The sequence below is a fragment of the Athene noctua genome, chromosome 2 (genome assembly GCF_965140245.1).
Source record: "Athene noctua chromosome 2, bAthNoc1.hap1.1, whole genome shotgun sequence".
Lineage (NCBI taxonomy): Eukaryota > Metazoa > Chordata > Aves > Strigiformes > Strigidae > Athene > Athene noctua.
In genome coordinates this window covers 116026113-116042488 of record NC_134038.1, presented here as the reverse complement: position 1 = coordinate 116042488, position 16376 = coordinate 116026113, and the positions used below count along the sequence as shown (strand labels likewise).

General features: G+C 34.7%; 1 protein-coding gene across 5 annotated transcripts in view; it reads right to left on the bottom strand.

Moving 5' to 3' along the window:
- PFKP (phosphofructokinase, platelet) overlaps positions 1–16376 on the bottom strand; it is a 49122-nt gene that overhangs the window by 11107 nt on the left and 21639 nt on the right. For 3 of the 5 annotated variants that reach the window (XM_074899958.1, XM_074899960.1, XM_074899959.1), the window contains exons 6-16: positions 16074–16118; positions 15865–15973; positions 15338–15433; positions 13797–13889; positions 13317–13442; positions 12671–12735; positions 10424–10493; positions 6845–6991; positions 5921–5991; positions 5396–5483; positions 4327–4479 (exon numbers count right to left, since the gene is read on the bottom strand). In XM_074899958.1, the coding sequence (XP_074756059.1) occupies positions 4327–4479; positions 5396–5483; positions 5921–5991; positions 6845–6991; positions 10424–10493; positions 12671–12735; positions 13317–13442; positions 13797–13889; positions 15338–15433; positions 15865–15973; positions 16074–16118 (1063 nt within the window). The remainder of the gene's footprint in view (positions 1–4326; positions 4480–5395; positions 5484–5920; positions 5992–6844; positions 6992–10423; positions 10494–12670; positions 12736–13316; positions 13443–13796; positions 13890–15337; positions 15434–15864; positions 15974–16073; positions 16119–16376) is intronic. The other 2 variants (XM_074899962.1, XM_074899961.1) reach the window with 1 other exon arrangement.

Here is a 16376-nt window from a genome sequence, read left to right as displayed (position 1 = left end):
GTGGATGAGATTTCACTGAGAAAATTTCAGTAACTGCCTAGCCCAACTGAGCTCAGTCAGGCTGCCTTGAATTTTGTACACTAAGCCACAGTGGTTTGGTAAAACCACATGGCTTCCTGGAGATCTGCAAAACCTGAGTTTGTCTACAGACTTTTATATTGAGACTTCTGGGAAACCAAGTTGAAGGGAGATTCAGAGCAATAACTAACACAACTGGTTAGTCTGCATTTATGATATGTTAAGATGCAGTTAAGATATGTTTTACTTGCATTAAATACTGCCCTTTTATTTGATGCAAGGGATTTCAGCAAACATATCCAAAGACTGTGTACCTTCACCAAGCATGAGCATTAGATGATTATATGCAACATCTTCACATAACTGCAGTAAAATACAAAAATGCTTTCAATAAAGGGTCACTTCATTATAAAGGGTAAACAAGGGATCAGTGCTTTTAATAACTGCTTTACAACTATTTTTAAAAAATAAGTACTACAGTAAGATCATAGAGGGATACTGTACTATGTCAACAAAATGGTTCAATCATTTCACATCCTTTTATTGTATTTGTGTTATTAGAAAGGGTATTGCTACAACCAAGGATGCTTTATAAAAATGCATGCAGTCAAGCAAAGACTGTGGTTTCTTGAATTTATGTTGATCTAAATGCCAATGGCCATTGAAAGGGATGGATTTATCGCCCAAGCTCCACATCCAGCTGTTGCTAGGACTCAAGTAGATGAAAATTTAATTGGTTAGTTAGCTTGGCCAGGCTAATTTTCAGTTTCCTAGTTCAGATTAATGTGGAGCCACATATGCTAGTACCACCACTTGGAGGGTATAGGACTCTATGTTTTTCCAAGGGAAATGCATGGAGACTGTATTAAGGCAATCTAACTGAAGCTGTTTTCACTCCTCATTGGCTGTTTGCTACTCTTTTTCTCACAAAAACAACTCATCAACCTGTACTCCCTTCCCTTTGATGAAAGGAAAACGCAGATTGTCAAAGAAACACATTAGTGAGATTTAGCTGCTTCCTTTTTCAGGTTATATTTTTCTCCACATCTAGTTGATATCTTTTTCTTTTCATTTCCCCATTTAGTTCTACATGTCCTAAACCAAATGAATGTTCTTCCATACCTTGTTCTGGTTTATTCCTCTTTCCATCAGTAGGCTTTGTTTTCAAATTAAATTTTCATCCTTTCATGATCTTTTCATGTTCTGTAGCTGAAAGCATCTAACTTTTTATTCATTCTGCTTAACCACAGAGTAGATTTCTGCTTTTTAGTTCCACTGCAAAGTGTGTTGATAATGCCTCTTTTTGAGCAATATTATGTACTCCAACTTTCATTTAAAAAAGAAAATTCTATCCTTCATTGTTACATAGGAAAAAAACCTAACACATCTTTGCCGTCACATTCCAGAGGTCTGCTATTTGAAATAATCTTCTATTCATTTCACTGGATTAGCAACATGAAGTTGAGAATATAGTTATTTTTATTATGGCAGTTGTTTTACTGATGCTCCTTTACACAGAAAAGTCAGAAGTTCATGTTCTTATTCTGCAGTCCTAAAGAATTTATTTTGTATATCTCTATATACAAGCCTTAGGCATACCCTTTTCAGGTCCAGAAACATCCAGCTTTCCCCAGGTATTATATATTGGAGAACAACTGACAATTGTTCTCACTAATATTCTAAAAACTTAAGTGAAAAATACAGCATATCACAAATTTAAAACACTTTTCAAAAGACAAACCAAATTCTATTATTCAACTGATTACAAACCTTTATTTTAAAACAATAATGAAAAAAATAGAACATTTCAAGAGGGTCACAGAATCTGTCATACAATCTCAATTTTAACTATTGAGAAATGTACCAGCCTATCTATGACTTAGGGGAAAGCACACTTTTGCCAACCATTCAGAAGTCATTTAACTGTTGGTCTGGTTTTTATTGTTTTTCTTTTTAAATGCAGCATCTTAACACATTTTATCTGCAAATGTCTCAAGGTACCATTTACATGCCTTGACAATTTTCAAACAACCTAACATTGACAAGTGTCTAGTAATACCAAACACTATCAAGGCCTCATGACCCAGCAGAAATGTACTTACCTTACCAAAAAGTTAAGAACTACAGAAGTAAGAACAGTACGACAGAAAAGCTAAGCGTGATGACATTTTGGTGTTCATAATAAGAGGTACTAATCTGAGAGCACTGACGAGTATGATGAATTTATTGACCTAATAGTGGCAATAAGAATAAAAATGCTATAAACTAGATATAATGGACATTGATGTCCACTTGCTACTTTTGTTTACCGCAGTCAATTGTATGACTTGTATTGAGCCTGTCAGCCACATTTAACAGGGGGCAGCATCACTACTGAACCTGAACTGAACATATGACACAGGAATGAAAGGATATGTTTTTCATTATCAGTTTTAGTGAATCATGTTCCAACAACCAGGGCAGAAAACTGAAAAGATACCAAGCAGAAATGTTTCCCCAATACAAAAGTCTGCTTCTTCCCCAAAAGAGAACAAAATTTTTCCATTGGATTGAATCTAAATCTTGAAATGCCATTAGATTTCGTATTTATTTCAAAGAAAAATCTGGGCAAAATAAAATGCAAAACCAAGATGGAAGCTATTAGTAAAAAAAAAAAAAAAAATAATCATTTTGAGAAGTTTTCAACTACTGCATTGAAAATACGGACATACTGACATTTTCTTATCTAATGAAGGCAAATGATATCTAGAAACCTAAATATAAAGGAAAACACAGCAACAAAGGAGAGAGAGGCTGACTATGATATATCCCCTCTACATGAAGTAACCTATAAAAAGAAGTCAGTTAGGTTAACAAAGCTTATGAAGAATAGAAAAGAAGAAAAGTAGGTGTTATGCACAATCATTTTACTCACCTTAATGTGTGATCAATCATTTTGGAGGGATATTTTTATTTACCAGAACTGGAAACAACATCAACATTTATAACCTAAGTTGTCTATAAAGAATATGTTCAAGATAAATTTTAGTCACCTTATGGTCTTGCTCAAGGCAATAGTTAAGGAAAATGAAATTTCCTAACTGAAGGCTTTATTTTGTTGAAGATAAAAGTATTTATGTTGGCATGGTAAAGAAAACCAAAACAGGTGAAAACTACGTTAGCGCTTTTGAAGTTGATAGCCTTTGAGGAATCCTTCAAATTTCTGAAAATAATTCGAAGATCTTCAATCTGAAACCTTCAAATACATCTAAGTGATAGAAGAACTGACATTCAATTTTCAAAAGCAATTTGAAAATTTTTTCCCTCTTTACATGAGCACTATGCTCATAATTTTTCATTTTTTAAAAAGTAGCTCAATATGGACAATTAGTGAAAAATCCTACATTGTGGGACCAACATGGCTGAAGACAAAAATCAGAAAGTGGAACCTGTAAAATAATATGCAATTCACTAAGTTATGAAATAATTCTGTTTCTTCTTTATAAGCGAAAATGTAAATTCAACTTTGAAGACAAATGCTTTATTAGGTCTTTGCTAGGTTTTAAACTCTGGACACTCTGTAACTCTATTTGCAATATGTATGTGCCTGCAAATTATGCTGAAAAGAAAAATACTGACGGAAGTGTAACATCACTGCTATTATTTCACAGATAAAATGATGTCAGAATATATAGAAACATAACTGCTTTTAGTAGAAGTGTGATGGATTAATGCTTCTTAAGTGACTCAGATGAACTGTAAATGTGCATGTCTGAATTTAATTTGTGTGCTGTTTGAGAATGCCTTCTGTCCAACTGAGTTCAGTATTAATCAATCCATTTTTAATTTATCTATGTCTCAACTCTTTTTGTTAAATCTGTTATTAGTAGAATATATGTAATTCTTCTTCTTAAAAAATATGGATCTTACATTCTCCATTAGAGGAACAAAGTTGTAGCATAAATAACGATCTCATTCTGAGCAGAACAACATTCACTCAGTTTGTTAGAGCTAAGTATATTCATACTCTACATATAATCTACAGTGCACCATACTATCATCAAGTCTTAGCTTTAGGTTTCTTTCTTCCATATACAATAGATATATGCCATCTTATTTTGTACTTTACAAATTTACATGTCATTGCAGTTTCAGGGGAAACTTAATGGAAGCATTTGGAAACCTAAACCTTCTCCTTTTTAAAGAGGTATCATTTTCCAGATTACATTTCCAAAATTCTGGTCTATAAAAATATCCAGTTCTAGCCAATTTAGTCAGTTTTAACCAGAACTGCTTTGTTAGTAAGCGCACACACCAGAATAGACTTACATCAGTTATAGTGTTCAGAGCAGTATCTGCACCAATGCTGAAATCTGAACCCGGTACATTGTTGGATACAGTTGCAGGAACCATAACCATTGGAACACAGAATTCGTCATATTTCTCTCGGGCAGCTGACAATTCCAGAAGTCCGAGGTACGCCTGTTGGGCACAGGCATTGGGTGAAAAATTAGGATGAATAAATATGGGCAAAGTTGGAGTAATAAAATGGAAAGGGCCACAGGGGGAGCCATTTCTACCACAGCACACTTCAGCAAGTCAAAGCGTTAAGGAACCACTAAAATCTAACACATACACAAAAAAAAAAAAGCATTAAAAACATGTATACATTTGAAAACAAACAGTAAATAGAACATTCATTTTCAAGGAAATATATAACAAAGTGCTTTGTACAGCACAAACATACTGCAAACTAGTTCCCAATCTTCAGGTACTGTTATTCCTTATTTAAAATCTTAATATTCCTGAATTAGCACCATTCCTAATAGGTTGGAAAAAATGGATGATTCATTCCTCATGAAGAAGCAATAAGTATGTTCTTCTCTGGGAAGAGTTGGCAAAATATTTTTCTGAATCAAGATTTCAAACATTTATTAATTTGGGTAAAATGAAATATGGAAAAATCCCCCCCCCCCCCAACTTCTCTAGATCAATCACAGATTTTCAAATGCACTTAGGGATCACAATGCAGTTGCTACTAAAGGTCAAGAAATTCTGAAAGTATGTTCTAAGTATTGATACAGTATAGACTAAAATTCGCATTACTGAAGTCATTAATTATTTTTTGTTTAATACAAAAATACTATCATGCTATCTCAACTTATTTAACCATTTAGCACGTCCTGGTTTTCAGTTTCCAGTCACTGTCTTGAATGTCAACTTTCCACAGAAATCGGTGATTGACAATACTTTTGATCCTAAACCCTATTTGTGTTGTATATGAGATACAGTTATAACCAAATGTACTTTACATGAAGATTGGGTGAAAATTAAAATGGTCTATTCCTTTTGTTAGTAATTCTATTCTATTTAGACATAATTATACATTTCAGTGTACCTCAAATCCACCAATAACCATAAGGGCATTAATGTTGTTAGTGCGCATCTGGTCAGCAATCTTCTCCAAATATTTTGCAGGAAGAGTACTAAAAATTATTAAACCAAAAGAAAAATAAAAACAATTTACAGACTCTGCAGCAATAAGAGCTAATTACTAATCTGAAACGGTAAACTGGGCAGGCAATGCAACATTTTTCATTTTACATATTTATCCATATAAATAATTCTTCCTGACAATCAATAAGGAGTCATGTCAGCTGTAAAGAAACTACAGGTTTGCAATCCTTTTAAGTGTAAGGACTCCAGAAAATTTTTTAATTCACGTCTTACTCCCATTTTAATTCTCTCTTCAAAGCTGGTACAGTACTATAAAGATACTCAAGTTGGACTGTAACAATTTAAAAAAAAAACAACCTGAGGAGTTAAAACATTCTGTGGAAGGAAAAGAGCACGGAATCATACATAGACTGGTTATATAAAATACTAGAATTCATCATATCAATTGGTAAAATATTGATGTTACCGTTTTGTACCAAGAATTGATCCTCCTTGACCAGTCCAGCCTCCAACATCTCCCCAGCTGATTTCCTTTATCTTTGAGTAAAAGTAAAAAAGGAGATTCTGTTAAGTAATTATCCAATTACTTCTCTTGACATGCAGCAAACACCAGGTACTACTTAACGTAAAGTTATTGGATCAAGTTGTTCAGCACAGCACCAAAAATGAACTTGGCAAAGAAGGATAACAGCATCAAGAGGTTACCTTAATTTCTCTTAAATTCTTACCAATCTCTTTCCATTCTATTTATTCTTTCTTCCTCCAAACCATGATGAACCCTGCCTCCTTATTTCATGATCCTATTAACACATCCTCTCCTACTGAATATGAAACACAAAAATCTAGAACTGTGTCTCTGAAGTTAGTTTTGGGATCCATGGCTCCAGCTAGGCATAGAAATCCTAAGTTTTGTATCCATTTCCTCCTCAGTATACCAACTGATGCTTAACATTTAAAATAGGGGAACAAAAAAATCTAACTCACCTGGAGAAAAAAAAAAGCTTCCTCCATCAACAAGCACCACTGCAAAGTTTCTTATAGCAAAGGAACACAGATGCAACAACTAATCGTACAGAATCAGCAATTCTGTTATTCTGTGGAAAACTATGTGCTAAACATTGACCAAATCTGAAGGTAGGATTGATGTGAACTAATTTTGTAGCTCTGCTGCATGTGATTAGCAATACTTAAGATAATGAATCTATACACTTGAATAGTTGAGAAATACAGTTACAATTTGAGTTTTATATATATTTATGAAATAAAAGAATTTATGATATCAGTTCCCACAACAGTTATGACAGAACATACCTTCTAAGAACATAAACAAAAAGGTGGTGGTGTGGGATGAGGTACATACTACTATGTATTGTACACACATAATACTGACCTTCCCTCTAGCAAAACCTTCAAATCCATCAATGACAGCAAACATTTTATGGCCTTCAGTTATGCCAACTCTCACTGCAGCTCTCACTGCAGCATTCATTCCAGCTGCAGGGGCACCAACATTTAAAACTGCCACATTAAAATTAGTCTGCAAGAGAAAAATAATAGTTAATAAGCACATTAATTTCTACATCATGGTTAATTTGTCCATCACACACAGTTGCTAAATATTGGAATGTAGGAAATGAAATTTTAAAGCTCCTAAAACCATCTAAAATTTAAAAGTTAACTAGAAGATACATATACATATTTCCCCTTTTGCAGAATATCGTACATAAACAATTTTTTTTAAGTTTTTAATTAAGACATTACCACATTTCCTTTGGTTTGCAGGATAATTTACTTCGGTTTTTATATTCTAGCTCAGCTAGGTTCAAGAAACATAAAATACTCTGTGTCATCCAACCGGTTACATGTTATCAAAGCAATAGTGTTTTTGAAAAAACACTCAGAATAGCCAAGAACAGAGTAAGAACTGATTGTAGCACCATAGCAGTTAGGTGTATATTATCAGTACCACGAAAAGTGGAACAGACAACAACTTTTAAATTAAAGTATTGGCCAGGTCATAAAGTATTGACCATAGTATTAGCAAACAGGAGCACTAAGCATCTTTCACAATACCGTATATTTTCAGATTATGGCAGTTTTTAAAGCGTTTCCTAACGACTCAAAGCAACTGTGCTTATATACAGTGTCTCCCAAAATGTAATGAGTATCCCAGGTAAGTGGTTAATCTATTTAGATCGAAAAGTCTGAGATATCAAATATGCATTTGTACTTCAAACCACAGACAAGGTAAGAAAAAAGGTTCTATTTAAAACATAACATGGAATGATATATAATGTATATTCCATACCTATGACTATATAGTCCTCATTTATATTGTTTTATTATCACTTGTACTATAGATAAAAAGCTACCTCTAAATGGATGTAAGCATTACAGACTGAACAACACAAGTGGTCAAGAATCTCACAATTTACCTACAAAACACTACTAAAAACTTCTGTCTTGTTACAACACACTCAACTCTAAACCACAAATTAGGAACATTTTCTTCAATGGATTTACTACTTTATACCGATAAATTAATATCATTCAGATCATGGATTCCTTCCCAGAGGAAAAAGACTTCAATACTTGCATCAAAAAGAAAAATATAACAGAAAAATTATTCATAAATGTGTACTGTAAGAGTAAACAAAGTAAGAATGTTACTGCATGTAAAATGCTAGTAAGCATTTTTGGATAACATTTTAACTGCAAAACAAAAAGTGCAGATCTTCTGTACATGAAATATTCCTTGGAATGGAAGGCTTATTTCCAGATAAATCACAGGCCCCTGTCTGATTAAGAAACAGTTAGCTAGTATAAATCAATACAATTTCACAGATATCAATAAGTGTTGATTTCCAACAGAATAAAATATAATCCACTACCAAAAAATGAAGGCGGCACTACAATTTATTAATTTTGGTTTTTACAGCTTTGAAATTAATACTGAGAGCAAAATGTAAGTGAAGAGTAAAAATTTACATGCCTGACCTTCGGGAAAGTTTAACCACCCTGTATATAGTTAGCAAACAGAATTTAAATGATAGCAAGCAAAACGCAAGAAAACTTGACAGCCTGAGCTTGTACACTAAAATTCATCATCCTTTAGGTCAGGTGGATGACCTTAAATTGTTTATAAGTATTGACATGACACAACCGTAACAATTTGGTACTTGGGAGAGCTAGAAGTTATTAGCTTTATCCTGGAAGATGGGAAAATACAAAACAGAAAAGAACAGTTGTTATGTAATGATCATGGAATCTCTCCTAATTAAAAAAAAATAAAAATAAAAAATGACAAAAAAGGAGACCAAAACCAGAACATATGTGGTTTCTTTTTTAGCTCAGCACAATCAACCGATTGTAGAAAAACACAAAGGAAACACAAGCAGCAAAGTATCTGTGTGCAGCAACACTGCTGAAGCAGAGCGTTCAGTAGGGTCTAGTGATCTGATCAGCTCAGTCTTTTCCTCAATTCCTGTGACATGCACATTTCACCTACTTTTTAATTCCCATCCAACCTCTTTTATTAAAGCACACCGATTTGTCTAATGTGGTCTAATCCAAGTCGTTAACAATTACAAGCAGCTGACATTTCTTTCTAATGCCACCCATCACAAAAAGATATAGCAAAACTACTTTAAAACAAAATAGGAAAGCCCAGTGCTAACAGTCCTAAATTTGCATTGGTTTATAAAAAAACCCAAACAAACACCTGACCTAGCAAAGTAAATGTTGACTATATCCACCAAAAAAATCCAGAATATTCTGACCTCTTCAAAGTCAAACTTAGGTCCTTATTTTTTGAAAACAAACAAACAAACAAAAACCCCCCTCTGTTCTATGTACTTACTGTTATTTACATTTAGGCAAAAATAAAAGACTAATTTAAACTAGAGTTATTTAATCGTAGTGTCCTTGAAAGCTTTTACTATGACTTTTCATTTGTAACTGTTTCCTTTACTGTATGGAATTTTCCATGACATTACAGTAATTTTTGTCAAATAAAAAGTCTAGTTGTGATTATTTTACTTGCTATCTGTAGAATTTCTGAACAGATATCAGCTATTCAAATGAACTTTCCTGTTTTCAATGCAATTTTTCTCCATAATACTGAGAAGTTACTGTTAATTATTACTCGAATATTTAATTGAAATAAAAAGAAGAAAAAACAGTAACATAATCACTCAAATAAGGTACCAAATCATCACAAACTACAGTTAAAAAAGGAATTAACCAGTGAGGTGACATGTCAACAACTTTGGTCAAAACCAGAATTATTCAGTAAACCATTAATGAAAACAAAAATATCCTGTCTGAAATTTATTTACACACATTTAGTGTCTACTTCCTAGTAAATTCAAATTTCTTCTTACACACAGCTTACAAACTACAAAGAAAAGAAGAACTAAATGTCCACTGCTGTATTATGCACAGTCACTTATTAGATCAGGTAAATGTGATGCATCTGTCTTCACTATTTCATCCCATGAATTCCTGGATTTACCCCTGTTTTAAAAGTTTTATTTACCCTTCAAAAGGAAAGGCTACAATTCTTTTACATTTAATCATCCTTCTTTATCCCAAGATTTTTAGACTCTTAATCACTTCTCCTTCTCTCCATGTTAGAGAACAGAGGGTATAACTGCAACTATTAGGACCAGACACTACAACAATTGCAACCAGACATATATCCAAGACAGAAAGAAACTACCTAGCAGGAAATTTTCTAGTTAGAATGGCATTTCACTTAAAAAAAAAGTTAGCTATTAGTAGAATAAAGTTGTGTGTTGCAAGTATCTTTCTACCAAAATAATATTTAACTAATTTTATAAAATATCCTATGGTATAGGTTTGAAGAGAGTATTAAGGTGGGATGAGGGGGAAGAGAAGAAAAACATTTATTTAAAGTTAAGACACCCCAAAAGTAGATATGCACTGCACACTCAAAAAAACCCCTTACCGTTGGAAGCTCAGCATCTGGTTTTTTGTGCGACAGTAATTTGTAGGTGTTAAGGTTGTTTTCAAAGCTCCTAAATAAATAAGTAAATAAGACAAGTAAATAAGATAAACAAAACAGTAACTTTTTCAACTCATCGTTTTTTAAAAACCACTTGAATATTTCAGAAACCTTAAAAACAGGTAGTGTTAGCACAAGTTATTACAAATCCAAACATGATAAAAACCGGAAATGAGAGAATACTGCAAAATACTTAATCCTGTAAGATAATAGTGATAGAGTAACTACATAGCTGGCAAGTTAGTCTTATAGTTCGGGGGTAAAGCATTTTACTCTCATAGCATCATAGAACGGTTTGGGTTTTAAGGAACATGAAAGACCATCTAGTTCCAAACCCCTGCCAAGGGCAGAGACACCTTCCACTAGACCAGGTTGCTCAAAGCCCCATCCAACCTGGCCTTGAACATTTCCAGGGAGGGGGCAGCCACAGCTTCTCTGGGCAACCTGTGCCAGTGTCTCACCACCCTCACAGTGAAGAACCTTCTTATATCTCATCTAAATCTACCCTCTTTTAGTTTAAAACCATTACTCTTCATCCTATCATTACACTCCCCGATAAAGAGTTCCTCCCCACCTTTCCTGTAGGCCCCCTTTAAGTACTGGAAGGCTGCTATAAGTTGTCCCTGGAGCCTTCTCTTCTCCAGGCTGAACAACTCTAACTCTCTCAGCTTGTCCTCGTACACCAGGTGCTCCAGCCCCCTGATCATCTTCATGGCCTCCTCTGGACCTGCTTGAGCAGGTCCATGTCCTTGTTACGCAGTGGGCCCTAGAGCTAGACACAGAACTCCAGGTGGGGTCTCATGAGAGCAGAGCAGAGGGGGAGAATCACCTCCCTCGACCTGCTGGTCACACTTCTCTTGGTGCAGCCCAGGATACAGCTGGTTTTCTGCGCTGTGAGTGCATATTGCTGGCTCATAGTCAGTTTGCCATCCACTGATACTCCCCAAGTCGTTCTCCGCAGGGCTGCTCTCAACCCACTCAATTGCCCAGCCTGTATTTGTGCTTGGGATTGCCCCAACCCATGTGCAGGACCTTCCATATGGCCTTGTTGAACCCCATGAGGTTTACACAGGCCCACCTCTCAAGCCTGTCCAGGTCCCTCTGGATGGCCCATCCCTTCCCTCCAGTGTGCTGACCACACCACACAGCTTGGTGTCATCAGCAAACTTGCTGAGGGTGCACTCAGTCCCCCTGTCTGTGTTGGCAACCAAGATGTTAAACAGCACCAGTCCCGGCACTCATCACTGCTTTCCACTAAGACATCGAGCTGTTGACTGAAACTCTTTGAGTGTGACCATCCAGCTAAATCCTTATTCACCGAGTGGTCCATCCATCAAATCCATGTCTCTCCAATTTAGAGACAAGGGAGTTGTGTGGGACAGTGTCAAATGCTTTGCACAAGTCCTGGTAGATGACATCAGTTGCTCTTCCCTTATCCACCAATGCTGTAACCCCATCATAGGCCACAAATTTGTCATGCACTATTTTCCCTTAGTGAAGCCATGTTGGCTGTCATCAATCGCCTCCTTATTTTCCATGTGCCCCAGCATAGCTTCCAGGAGGATCCATTCCATGATCTGCTGGGCACAGAGCTGAGGCTGACTGGCCTGTAGTTCCCCAAATCTTCTTTTTTAACCTTTTTAAAAATGGGGGTTATGTTTCCCCTTTTCCAGTCAGCAGGAATTCCACTGGACTGCCACAACTTCTCAAATATGATGGATAGCAGCTTAGCCACTTGATTATCAAATGACTTGAAACAGAAAACGCTCTGTTGACACATAAGAGCAGAATGTCTCCCTCCAACATTACTCTTGGAAAACTACCAGTTACTTACAAGCTCATGGGATTGGCCTCAAAATTTTGAATAAACAAACATATGGTTGCTACCAGTCAGCTCATACAACACACCAGCTCTTATCTTTGTGACCAGTTAGCATAGCATCAGTCACTAACTAGTCTAACAGTACTGAACAACAGTTTTCTTTGTTTTGCATGTTTTTCAAGAATATTAAAATATCAATTATTCTATAAGCAACTCTTCTTCTGTACCCTTTATTATTCCCAAACTCATAAAAACATATAGATATTATGTTATTAAAAATAAAATGTCAAATGCCAGCAGAACAGCAAAGCAATTCAGCTTTTCTAGAGTAAATAAAATGATTTATTTATTGAAGTTATTGGCTATACCTTCCACGAAGCTTCACAGCCTCAACAAATCTTCCCTCATCCATGGCTTTCTGAACTTCTTGAGTCTTGAAAAAACAAATTGATCACTCGGTAAGTTTAAAAAACACAGAAAGATGATTATTTAACATATTCCAGTAAATAAATGATTCTGAAATAACTTTCCAAAGTGAAAAAATACTGACATTTTATTAGTACATGAACTACCTCTTATCATAGAATAAATTACAGTGGACAGAAGAAGAACAAAGTAGAAGCAGATGCCTAAAGATTCCCTAGGACCAAAAAAAAAAGTATCTATTTTGTGTTTTCTTTTTTCAGTTTAAACTGGATAGTTTTAGTGCAGAAACCTGACTGTTGTATATGATGTGTAAATGAATGCAAGCATCTGAAGAATTTTTTTATAGCAATAAAACCAGAAGAACTGAGATAAAATTTTAAAACAAATTAAAAAAATATCTATTTCTTGTTTATTAGTAGTTTGCAAATAAGCAACAAAACATAGAGAACACACATGAAGTTCATTATTCTCAAATGTGGGAAAGTGCTGCACACACTCGCATCAGCATTAAATAACAGACAATTATTATATAGTGGTCTGTTGTAGTTAATTAATAACTATAAATTGGCTTTTTGCCAGAAAACTCACCATCTGCACACACTCCATCAAAGGCAGGCGGACAGCCTGGTTGCCAGAGAGGGACACAACACATGCAGGGGTCGCTGGAGTAGCTTCTAAAAGGGCAAGCACAGCTTCCACACCCATTCGACTTGCCTGAAAATAGATATTGTTTGAGTGTTCAATTAAGCGCTTAAAAGCACAGGGCTTCTAATCACAGAAATGGTCATGACTCCTCTGTAAATCAAGCTGAAACCAATTATTCCTTGGTGAAAACATTGCAGGCTGTTTTATACCCTTAAGTATCGACAATTGTTCTTGCAGCTTTGATTTTTAATCCTAATACAGGTTCCTTTATAGTAAGCGCTTCACTATCACGAATTTGAGGTATTCAGACAGTTAATATGAGATAATAGTTGGATTTGTCCAGTTAATCAGGTAGAACCACCCCATCCATAAATAAACAAACAAATATGTGGTGCCGTTAGTAATTATTTTAGGTTCACTCACCAAAATTCTGTCAAAAGCTGAAGGGGTTCCACCTCTTTGCACATGACCCAAGATAGTAACCCGGGTGTCAAAACCAAGCCGCTGAACCACAAGCTGCAAAGAATTTCGCAATATAGTGGGTTTATTATCATCATTATTTCACATATGCATGTGTTAGCATTACTCTGCTTTATGTGCTACTGGAATAATAAAATTCTACATATACTATACATTAGTATGCCAAAAGTAATGAATATACTAAAAAAGTTTAGTCAGTCTTTACTATTCCTGACCTAGAGCTAAACTCCAGATTCCTAATCTAATGGAACATTTTATTTAGTAATGACAAACAGTAGCTTAGATTGCAATGCTTTAACTAAAGTTACAAATAGCTTCATTACGCACAATCCTCAGCCTTGTAAAAACAGATCTAAATATCACAATTAGAATATTTGAAAGGAGTTCAATTACAGTGTTTTATTCGCTCCATGTTTCATCAATGTGCAAGATTACACATCCCAAAATACTCTGAGTAAAACTTTAGTGAAGATGATTTTTAACTTTAATTGATGAAGCTTTTAAAACTTGCTGTAAAAATTATAATAACACTATTTCATTCAGTCAGACTTTCTTTCCATTTCCTCTGTTACATTATCAAACCTAAACTGACAGAAAGACATGTTTTATTAATACATCTTCAGTGAACATGTAAGGTTAGGAATAAGTAATGGATACCACAAAGCAGAAAAAAAAATTTAGAAATTATTTACAAAATCTTCTATCCCTGATACTTATATTTTTTGAATGTTTTAATTGGCTGAAATTTGTAACAAGCAAGTAATGTTTCTTCCATAAATGCAAAAGAGCTATCTGCTGTAAGTACATTTAACATCACGTAGTGCTAAATTTTACTTTGTAAAACTGCAAGTCTGAATTAAGAGTCAAAGATCACTCTCACACTGACAGCTGTGGAAAACAAAACTTCATGGTCACAGGACAGATAAACCCCAGGTAAAGTCAAAGTGTCATGGAACCTTCCTGCCAATGACTATTTTTTTAACTTCTCCTAAGGGTTCTTTTCCAAGAAAAGCAAAATAATTTCAGCTCAAAAGTTTTTCATCTTTAACACTGATGAAAAAACAAAGCAACAGTTTGGCAACTTTTTGGCAAAGCAACAGTTTAGAAAAAAGTCCAAAGTAGACAATATTATTTCACTGTGAGAGTATTATTAAAATTTTTCAAGAAATATCAAGTAAAATAGAATTATAATTACTGATTTGAGCTGATTTCAGACTCTATCAATTAAGGTCTCCATGAAGTAGGTGTTTCGGCCTGTTGTGTTATGTTACAAGGAAAAAATGTTCTAAGCAGCCACTGAAATAATTTCCCCTTAAGTGGACTATGGATTCACATAATAAAGCACAAATATAAAATACAACTAGTAAACTGTGTGATAAGCTACTTTACAGGAACAGACTTACTTTACAGAAATGTTATTGGTAGAAACAAGCCCCATCCTAAGAACAAAACAGGAAGTGTAGCATAGGGATGTTGAAACTTACATCCTTAACCTTCTCTGATGTTATAGGTTTGTTGTGGCAATCAATAGCCCCTTCAGCTACAATAATAATATTCAGCCTTTTCTTTCGTGCACGATTCTATAACAAAAATAAAACCACATCTATATAATGAAAAAACTGAAAGAAATTTACAGCACAATTTCATAAACAATTGGTATCCATTAAGAAATATTTCCTCAAATCCTAGCAGCTTATACTTAATCACTTCAGACTTCTCACACATTTTATCTTCATATAGGTCTTTTCACTGATGAATTGAAATGTATCAAATTAATGAGGAAAGATACACACACTGTTTATAGAGGAATGGTTTTATGTAATCTCTAGAGCAGGCTATATCACTCTTAAAAACAATCACAGAATGGAGGAAAAGAACTTTTTAAGACCAAATAACAGTATCTGTGACACCAAAAGTAAAGACTTGCTGAAAGTCCTGATCACGTTCTCAAATCACTGTATTCAAACGTCTGCAAAGACATCACAGAATCTCAAACACAGTAATAAATTACCTCTGAAAGCTTAACACACATTGAATCTTCCCATCCTTCTTCTGGTGGGTATTCAGGAATAAATACCCAATCTGCACCACAGGCTAAGGCACTAACAAGAGCTAGATACCTAATAAACATAACAAATAATTAGACATTTATGGTTCAGATTTCTTTAGCTTTCATAATTATATCTGTATGAGACACAAACTGCTTAAGACAATACATACCCACAGTGTCTCCCCATAACCTCCAGCACAAACGTCCTCTGATGGCTGTAAAAATAAGACAACAAATTTAAAGAATTTATCTAAAATTACATATCTTCCAATGCATAGCTCATTTTCACTATTACTTTCTTCTAAAACATGTAACGGCAGTTAGGAGAGAAGCAGTGAACATTTAGTAGGAATGTAAATAATGCAGACCCATAGTTAAGAACTGTAATGACATAGCTGTATTAAAATAAAAAATCATTCAATTGCTTAAATTTTACCTAGAGAAAGCTTATATACAAACAGATGCTACTTTGT